This window comes from Mus pahari, chromosome 1 (assembly GCF_900095145.1).
Source record: "Mus pahari chromosome 1, PAHARI_EIJ_v1.1, whole genome shotgun sequence".
In the NCBI taxonomy this organism is placed as follows: domain Eukaryota; kingdom Metazoa; phylum Chordata; class Mammalia; order Rodentia; family Muridae; genus Mus; species Mus pahari.
The window spans coordinates 136,524,730-136,534,534 of record NC_034590.1 but is presented as its reverse complement, the minus strand read 5'-3'; the positions used below and the strand labels follow the sequence as shown (position 1 = coordinate 136,534,534).

General features: G+C 39.6%; 1 protein-coding gene across 1 annotated transcript in view; it reads left to right on the top strand.

The window, feature by feature from the left end:
• Positions 1-9,805, top strand: part of Pgm5 (phosphoglucomutase 5) — a 172,499-nt gene that overhangs the window by 23,635 nt on the left and 139,059 nt on the right. The window contains exons 2-3 of the mRNA XM_021199023.2: positions 3,200-3,362; positions 7,324-7,470. Of these exons, the coding sequence (XP_021054682.1) occupies positions 3,200-3,362; positions 7,324-7,470 (310 nt within the window). The remainder of the gene's footprint in view (positions 1-3,199; positions 3,363-7,323; positions 7,471-9,805) is intronic.

Genomic DNA, 9,805 nt, shown 5'->3' with positions numbered 1-9,805 from the left:
CCTCCTCCTCCTCCTCCTCCTCCTCTTCTTCTTCTTCTTCTTCTTCTTCTTCTTCTTCTTCTTCTTCTTCTTCTTCTTCTTCTTCTTCTTCTTCTTTTAACTAGACATTTATAGCTATAAACTTTCTTCTTAAAAGGTCTTCTACCATATACCATAGGTTCTGGTATGTTGGGTTGCTTTGGTTGAGAAAATTTTAAGTTTTCCTCATAATTTCCTTGATGATTACTTAGTGGTGTGTTGTTTGATCTCTGAGTTTGTACATTCCATGATCTTTTGCTGTGGCGATCTAGTGTATTTAATTGTGATCAGATAGAAGATTTCTTATATTCAATAGACTTGCTTTGTATCCTAAAGTGCAGTCTTCTTTGGATAAGTTTCCATAGTCCGCTGAGCAGAATGTGTATTCCGGCGTATTTGGCTGGGCTATTCCATAGAAGTCTATTAGTTCCATTTGACCTCTGTGACTTAACTCTGATATTTCTTTGTTGATCTTTTAGGGAGTCTGGGTGAAAGTGTCACTCTTGGTGAGAGTGGCATTTTAAAGTCACCCACCATCACTGTATCAATGTTGGTCTGTGCTACTACATCAAGTATAATTTGTCTTTGTGTAATGAAATTGAGTAGGCCAATGTTTTTTGTGTATCATTTCTGTAACTATAACTTTTGCTTGGTTGATTGTCCCATTCATCATTATGCAGTGAACCTTTTTGATTTCTTCCAATTAATTTTGACTTCAAGTCTATGTTGTCAACAGTAGTATGGCCACACCTGCTTGCTTTCTAGTTCCATTTGCTTGGAATGTCTGTTTATCATTTTTCACTCTAAGACTGTGTCTGCCGTTACTAGCAAGCTTGTGTGTTGCTTGTAAAAACCAAATACCAAAAGGGTTCTGTTTGTTTGTTTGTTTGTTTGTTCCTTTGAGGTAGGGTCTCATTATATTTCCCTGTCTTTAGGTAGAGTAGCTTGGCCTCAAATTCACAGAGATCCTCTTCTCTCTACCTCCTGACTCCTGACCATAAAAACATTGATTTACCATGACCAGCTTGCCCCCAGAATCTTTTGGTTGGAAAATTAAGAGTACTCCTAATTCTGAGAAATTGTTGAAAGATATGAATTGATTCTTAAACCTTTGAAGTATTGAGTATGTCCCAAGTCTTCATTCACTTCCTGCTCTACTATGGTTTATTCTTTCCTGGGGCCTCATGGGATGCTTATCTGTCATGTTAGTGTGTAAGACTCCATCTGTCACGTTAGTGTGTAAGACTCCTTTAAGTGTTCTATACTTCCTTGAGTTCCCAGAGTATACACGGAGGGAGGGGCCTTTGCCTGTAGAGCTGCTTAGCTCCCGACTCAGTGGGGGGAGGTCTTTTAGTTTTATTTATTCATTTTAAAGTTGATCAGGTACATTAATTATATGTAATATGTATTTACTTATGACATTTCACACACATATGTAATATATTTTGATTATATGCACCCCTCTCCATTATCCTCATAAATGAACTTCTTGACACTGCTCTGGTCCAGTGTGAGGAAGAGAAAGTTTCCTAACACCATCCCATCCTTTGCCAGTGCACCTGCCTTGGGTGTGGCTTTGACCTCCCTGCCTCAGTGCTCTGAAGTGTTCTAATACTGAACACAGTGCGAGTTTTATGAGAGTCTCTCTTTGTCCTAAGCTGTGATGCCAAACCCTGCTGTGGACCTCGCTAGCACCATGAGGAGAGCACACTCAGATGTGGCTGAGCCCTCTGCAATGCACTCTGGACTTATTCACCTGTTCTGCTTTCCAAAGTTTTACTTCTTCTCTACTTAGACTAGTGCTTTTCTTCGTTCACCCCTTTAGTAGCATAGCTGATGTCCAAGTCTCCCAACTCCCACCAGGATAGTCTGGCCATCCATGTGTCCTAGTTTCATTTCTATTGTCATATGATTCCCTGACAAAAGCAACTTACAGTTCCAGGCTACACTCTATCACTGTGAGGAAGTCAAGCCAGAAACTTCAGTCACATCCTACCCACAGTCAAGGACAGAGAGAAATGAATCCATATATGCTTTCTTGCTTCCGCTTACCTTGGTTTCTCCACTCTTACACAGTTCAGGACCTTGCCTAGGGAATGGTGCTGCCTACAGTGGGCTGAGCCTCCCCCCAAAGCATGCCCACAGGTCAGTTCAATGTAGATACTACTCTATTGAAACTTTCTAGTGGCTCTAATTGTGTCAAGTTGACAAAGGTAACCATCACATCATCATGCGTGTTATCTTCTGTCTTCCTCTTTCCCAGTGTATTTTTCATACAGAACTTGTTCATTAGTTTTAATGCTAGCCATTTCACAAATATTTATTTTACACTCATCGTCTCTGCTGTTTTTTCTAGGTTATTTAGAATAAATAATTCTTGGGGTTATGTATAGTGGGTAAATAAATAATATGGGAAGTATTGGGTAATAATATATGAGAAAGCAAATTTGTTGGAAAAAGAGAAAGCAATGCAATGGACTCTGAATCCTATATTTCAGAGTGCTGTCCCTGTTTTTGTCTCGTACATTGGAGCAGAAACTTAAAGGCATGACAGCAAGATCAGGATGAAACTGGCTACATTGAATGCTCAGTCAGGAAGCAGAGAGCTACGTGTGCTTCTGCTCTGTGGTTTTCTTCTTTTTATCTAGGCTAAGACCAAGCCCATAGACTGGAACAGCCATTTAAGGCATGCCTCCCTCCCTCAGTGAACCTCATCTAGACAATTCCTTATTGAGGAGCCTGGAGATTTGTTTCCATGGTGATTCTAAGTGGCATCAAGGTAGCAATTAAGAGTAAAGTATCTCACAGAAGCAAGAGAATTAGGAAGTAATTCTTTCCCTTTTCTTTGTCATTTCTAATATCTTCATCATAGTTTCTTAGTCAGACTTAAAGTAAGAACTTACGTGAGCTCAGCAAACCTGTTGGTCTTCAAAAGTAGATATTTCAAACTACCAGAAACCAGTGATCTTTAAGTAATTATTAGTTGTCAGTGGAAGACTAGATATGAGTACCCCAAATGGACTTGGAGACTTCAGGTAGGGCTGACAATCTTCCTTTTATTCAGCTTTCCTAACAGAGTCTGTTCAATTTCTTTGGCTAGGAGATTGATTATCTGTTGACAGATCCTAAATGCCTTCAATTCCATGAACCTTGAGCTGATTTTTTTTCCGTATGTTTTTAGATTGGTCGACTGATTATTGGGCAGAATGGCATCTTGTCGACCCCCGCAGTCTCCTGCATTATCAGGAAGATCAAGGCAGCTGGTGGGATCATCCTAACAGCCAGCCACTGTCCTGGAGGACCAGGGGGAGAGTTTGGAGTGAAGTTTAATGTTGCCAATGGAGGTATGTGGTTCCAAATATGCCTTAACTGACACTGTTTCTCATATATTATCATACTCTCTGCCTAACTTTGTAGGCAGGCAAAGTGGAGAGGAATCAGCTCAGAAAAATTCAGTGAGATGCCCAAGGCGATATGATTCCAAGGAAGTACCATATAGCCTCTTAGATGCCCAGGGCTAGTCTCTGTATCACCTGGATGCTTCAGCCAAGGGAACGACTGGATAGTTAGTTGACAGTTATCCGATATGAGAGGACTCTTGATTTTAAAGTTAGAACATACCCTGAGGGCCATTTAAAACATTCCTTTTATTCTGCAAATAAATGAATTGAAGCCCCAGGAGGCTGAGTTACTGTGGAAGACCACAAGGCTGCTCAGAGAGACAAATTTTAGCCTAAGTCTCGATCTCACTGGAGACTTTTACTATGTATATAAGGTCCTTAATCTGTTCTTAAGTTTTTAGAAATGTGTAGTCTGTCATAAATAGACTCCAGCTATCCATCTATGTACTTTTCTCATTTCTGCCCCCTGGGGTATTTTAAGGCAAAATTCAACATGAAGACATTTCATACCCTTAGTATTTTTGTGTTCATTTTTAAAGACAGACCTATCCCCCATAGCTAGGAACATGCTGCGCTGTTTACTTTTCTTGTGACAAACTCCTGACACAAAGTGACTTCAGGAAAGAAGGGCTTCTTTTGGCTCTTGGTCTGAGAGGACACAGTTCACCAGAGAAGGGAAGGTGTACAGGGGAGGAATGTGAGGCTGCTGGGGGTGGGGGTGGGATGTGAGAAGGGAGGAGAGCAAAAGTTGGCTTCTCTGTATTTCTCCTTTATTTAGTGTGAGGCCTCAGTCCATGCAATGGTGCCCTGTACTTGGGGTGAACCTTTCCTCTTCAGTTAAACCTTTGCAGAAACACCCTTAAGAGATGTGTCTCCAAAGTGATTCCAAATGCAGTCCAGTTGACAATGAAGACTAACCATCATACATATCTAGCAAAAATAACACCAACCCTCCCAAACCATCTGAAACCTAATCTCTAGCCACTTCCCCTTGTGGTGATTGTCATAGTGTTATTTACAGCTGTTTCATTTAAAAATAAAAGATGCACATCAGAACTGTACATTGGTTCACTAAGCCTCTTCAATATTTTAAAATCTAGAATATCAAGCAGGTTTGCTTTATGAGAGCATAAGCTGAATTTTAATAAAAAGCAGTTATTGTTGTGGATTATTCCCAGCACCAGGGAAAACAGCACAACAGTGTAGTGAAAGAAGAAGAATTTGTTATTGTTCCTCCCCATGGCCTCTTCATATATTGTTTAAAAATAAATTTTTCATAAATCATTCATAAATCATTCACATTGAATGTTAATGTACACAAAGACACACACACACACACACACACATACACACCAAGACACACCCAGACATACACAGATACACACACACCCTGACACAAACATACACATGCTCATTCACAGACACCCTCCCCCACACACATCCACACACACTAGCCACAAGGAAAAATTAGAGCACATTTACAAGTGTTGAGGGAATAATCAACACGTCATAGTATAGGAAAATCACCAAATCACCAAAGCAGACACAAGAAATGGAAGAAAGTAACAAAGAGCCCAGGAAACAGGCAGAGACCAGTCATCTGAGTGAGCGGGTAAGAACTATGAGCAATACCCCAGAATATACATGGACTAACTTCTTCAATTAAGATACGTGGAGTTGCTGGGTGACTACAAAAAGGAGACATCTCATCTCCCTGCTGCCTGTAGTTGACTCTGAAGCTTTAAGAGCACACGTGAGTTGAAAGGAAAGGAGCAGAAAAAGATAGTTCTGGAAGATAGACACAAAAGGAAACCAAGGCTGGTAACACTTAGGTAAAATATAACTCAAGTCAAATCATTCTTACAAAATGAAAATAAGGTCACCGTGTAATGACAAAGGGAACAGTTCACTAAGAACCCATAAGAATTATGAATCTATGTGTGCTCAGTGCTGAGGCTCCCGAGTACTTAAAGCAAATCTCAGTGGATACAAAGGAAGAAATGGGTATCAGGATAACAATAGTAGTTGAACAATAGTTCAATATCCCATTTTCATCAATAGATAGATCAACAAGACAAAGTTCTCAAGAAAATAGGGGATTTGAACTGCACTTTATACCAAATAGACCTCACAGGCAAGACTAGAACTTGTGTCTCATGACAGCAGGATATGTTCTCTCCTAGGACATGTGGAACATTCTTTAGTTAGACAGTAAGATAACAAATTCAAAATCGTATGGATAGTTATTGTCTTATATTTGTTAGGATGGCTACTATGAAAATAGTAAGAGATAAATGTCTGAGAGGATAGGGAGAAGGAGAAGCCTAGAATAATTGTCAAGTTATACAAATTGGTATGACCATTAAGGAAATAGTATGGAGAAAAAATGGAACTCCCATATGAGCAAGCCATCCTTCTTCTAACTCTAAACTCAATGATGCTGGATCACTATAGTGCAAGGAAATCTGTACTCCCATTTTCTTTGTAGCATTACTCACAATAGCTAATGTCTTAGGGTTTTACTGCTGTAAACAGACACCATGACCAAAGCAAGTCTTATAAAGGACAATTGGGGCTGGCTTACAGGTTCAAAGGTTAAGTCCATCAAGGTGGGTCTGTGGGAGCATCCAGGTAGGCATGGTGTAGGAGGAGCTGAGAGTTCTACATCTTCATCTGAAGACTGGTAGTGGAAGACTGACTTCCAGGCAGCGAGGATAAGTCTTAAAGCCCATATCCACAGTGACACACCTACTCCTACATGGCCATACCTTCTAATAGTGCTATTCCCTGGGCTGAGCATATACACAACATCACAGCTAAGATATAGAAACAACCCAAGTGTCTGGTAATAGTTGAATAGATGAAGAAGGCAATAGATACACAATGGGATATTATCAGCCTTAGAACGGGATGTACTTTCATTTGTCACAACATGGATGGACCTGGAGGACATTCTGTTTCATGAAATACTCCTGCACCCACAAGGCAGCTGACAATGGTCTGGTCTGTACCTCTAGTTCCAGGGGGATATGATGCCCTCTCTGGATGCTGTGACCATTAAAGACATGTGGTACACAGATAAATATCAAGGTGAAACATCCATACACATAAAATACAAAGTAAACTGTTCAAACAAATGAAGATTCACCGTGCTCTCTGACTTCAGTTTCTCCACTTAGAGAGGGTGGTAATACTTGTGTTCTTGAGTATTAAACGCCATATAACATACCCAATATGTTCTATGCAAGTTTTCACACATGTAGGCCCACATGAGGACCCTATAGTCCTGTCTGTGACCAAAACCAACTACTGATTTCATGCTCAGCTCATTTAAAACTCATTTAACTCCATCACTGTTGCCAATCTGACCTCCTGAGGAACAATATCAGGCAGTTTTCAGCTACCTCTCATTTTTAAAAACTAAGTTGTGATGGCGAACTAGAAAAAGTAATGAACGTATCTGGGTAACATCACATATCAACGAGACAACAGTGCAGAGTAGAAATCAGTCTTCTGAGGCACTTGGGGAGCTGTGGTTTGAATCTGGAATCTCCAACTTCTGTCAAGTGCATATCCTGTTTGTGTCTCATATCCTGAACAAAGCTGATTACATAACTGGGTCTCCCCAGCAGGTGCAAAACTATTTTTAGAGTGTATGTATCATTGCTTAGAAGTGGATTAAAACAAACATGTGGGTTGTTCATCTACACAGAACAGGCAGGGCTGATCAAATATCCTCCACAGTGAATGAATACAATGTGGGAGATACATGGTCTAATTGAACCGTGAATCTTTGTTCGTTGTGTAGAGAGTCCCTCCTTGCTAGTGCAGGAGGCCGGTAATGCATCTCTGATAGAAATTATAGAGGCTTTAAAAGAAATGCATTTTGGATGTCAAATTTTAGGTCCTGCACCAGATGTTGTCTCAGACAAGATCTACCAGATCAGCAAAACAATTGAGGAATATGCCATATGTCCAGATCTTCGAATCGACCTATCTCGACTGGGAAGACAAGAATTTGACCTGGAGAACAAATTCAAACCATTCAGAGGTAACAGATATCTTGAAAAAGTCAGAAAATTTTCCTGCATGGGGCAACCTTCCAACAGGGATGCATATGGTAGATTCTAGGTGTCCATGGGTGTGTGGCAGGTCCTGGTTGGTGATCAGTGGTTTCTTCAGGGAAGGATACTTATGAAAATTACTGAATTAGTCACCTGAAGAGTGGCTCTGTATGAGTAGTTGGAAAGTATATGCAGTCCAGAAAGAACATGGAGAATCCTCTGTATCAGATATGGACACTTTCAAAAGCCACTCTCTAAACTGTTATCATTTTCAACATAGGACAAGGTTTGTAGCGTTATAGCATACACAAAATAGACTGTGGATCACCAAAACTTGCTTTTCAATAATTTCTAAGCAATTAAGGCAAAGATGTGGGTTAAGAGAGCAACAGGTTGTTAAATTTCCCACGGGAGGTGGGAGTTTCTTTGACAGGCTAGAGCCATCCAGTTCTGCTTCATACACCATGGTTAATCACCTGCTCTATACCAAGTACTGTCTCCAGAGATTTTACAAAGGAACTCAATAACTCCCAAGTATTTTTTGAGGCAAATTGTTCAAGAATTAAACAAACAGTCTGGCATTCAATGTAACCACAGGACTCGGGAGACTGAGGGAGCAGAGTCATAAGTTGGAAACAAGCCAGAGCTCCACAGAGAGGTGTTGTTCCCCAAAAGGGAAAACAACCAGAATGAGTTTGACAAATATTATATAGTTGAGTGGATAAACTATAGAATAACTAAGAGCAGAATTTATTGTTTTACAGATTCAGTTTGAATACTATACCAATATTCAACATTCTTACTGTGAATGTGCATCTCATCTCATTTTATTCAATTAAAATTGTACAGAAGGGTCACTTATATATACTATCATATCATCTGCAAATAGTGACATTTTGACTTCTTCCTTTCCAATTTGTATTCCATTGATCTCATTTGTTGTCTAATTGCTCTGGCTAGGACTTCAAGTAGGGGGAGAGTGGGCAGCCTTGTCTAGTCCTTGATTTTAGTGGGATTGCTTCCAGTTTTTTACCATTTAGTTTGATGTTGGCTACTGGTTTGCTGTATATTGCTTTTATTATGTATGAGCCTTGATTTCCTGAACTTTCCAAGACTTTTATCATGAAGGGGTATTGTACTGAGCTCCTTGGAACTATACTACCAAATCAAAGAAAACACATGGTGGAACTTGTGACTCTAGCTGTATATGTAGCAGAGGATGGCCTAGTAGGTCATCAATGGGAGGAGAGACCCTTGGTCCTGTGAAGGCTCTATGCCCCAGTATAGGGAAATTCCAGGACCATGAATAGGAGTGGGTGGGTTGGGGAGCAGGGGGAGGGGATAGGGGATTTTTGGAGGGGAAACTAGGAAATGGGATGACATTTGAAATGTAAATAAAGAAAATATCTAAAATAAATAAATAAAAATAAAATTGTACAGAAGGCACATAGACAGCAATAGAACTACCATCTTTTATTCTTTTGGTCCCTCTACAAGATTAGGCACAATTTGTGGTTCAACGGTGTCCTCGTTTTACAAGTAATTCACCTAGATGAAAAAGATGAACTATGATGGGTATATGGTTTTAAAATATAATAGTATTTTTATTAATTCTTTAAGAAATTTATATATTCATATACTGTACTTTGATCCTGTTCATTCCCCCAACTCCTCCTCATAATTTCTCCTGGATTCACCTTCCCAACCTGTGCACAAGATTTTTAAAGTCAGAGAAGAGCTTAAAATAGACTGTGTGGTGGCAAAAGCACTGGGTTACTGATACCATGTCTTTCTTGGAAAGTTTTGAGTTGATTATTTGCTCAGATGGTAAGTATTTCCTGAAAGCCTTGTCATATCCACTAGAAGCAACAGTGCCCATGTAAACAATAGAGTATCATTATTTATTCTTCAATATCGTCATATATGTAAACAATGTATCTTCATCATGTAAACAATATATCTTGATCATAACACTTCCTAACTCCCACACACTCCACTCTTAACATGTCTTCCTCTCATATTCATGTCCTCTCTTTCTCTCTCTTTCTCTTTCTCTTGCTGTTCTTGTTTATTTTTAAACCATTGAATCTGATTAGTGCTTCTCTGTTGGAACATTGGTTGATCTTGTTTGCTCAATCTTGTACAGGTGACCGTAGCTGCAGTGAGTTCCTAAACACAATGGCAATGCCATATGTAGAAGACAGGACTTAATACCACATTCTTCTCTGTCCTCCACCTCTTACGTTCTTTTTTTTTTTTTTTTTGCATATTCGTTTTTTTTGTTGTTGTTTTGTTTTGTTTTGTTTTGTTTTGTTTTTTTTT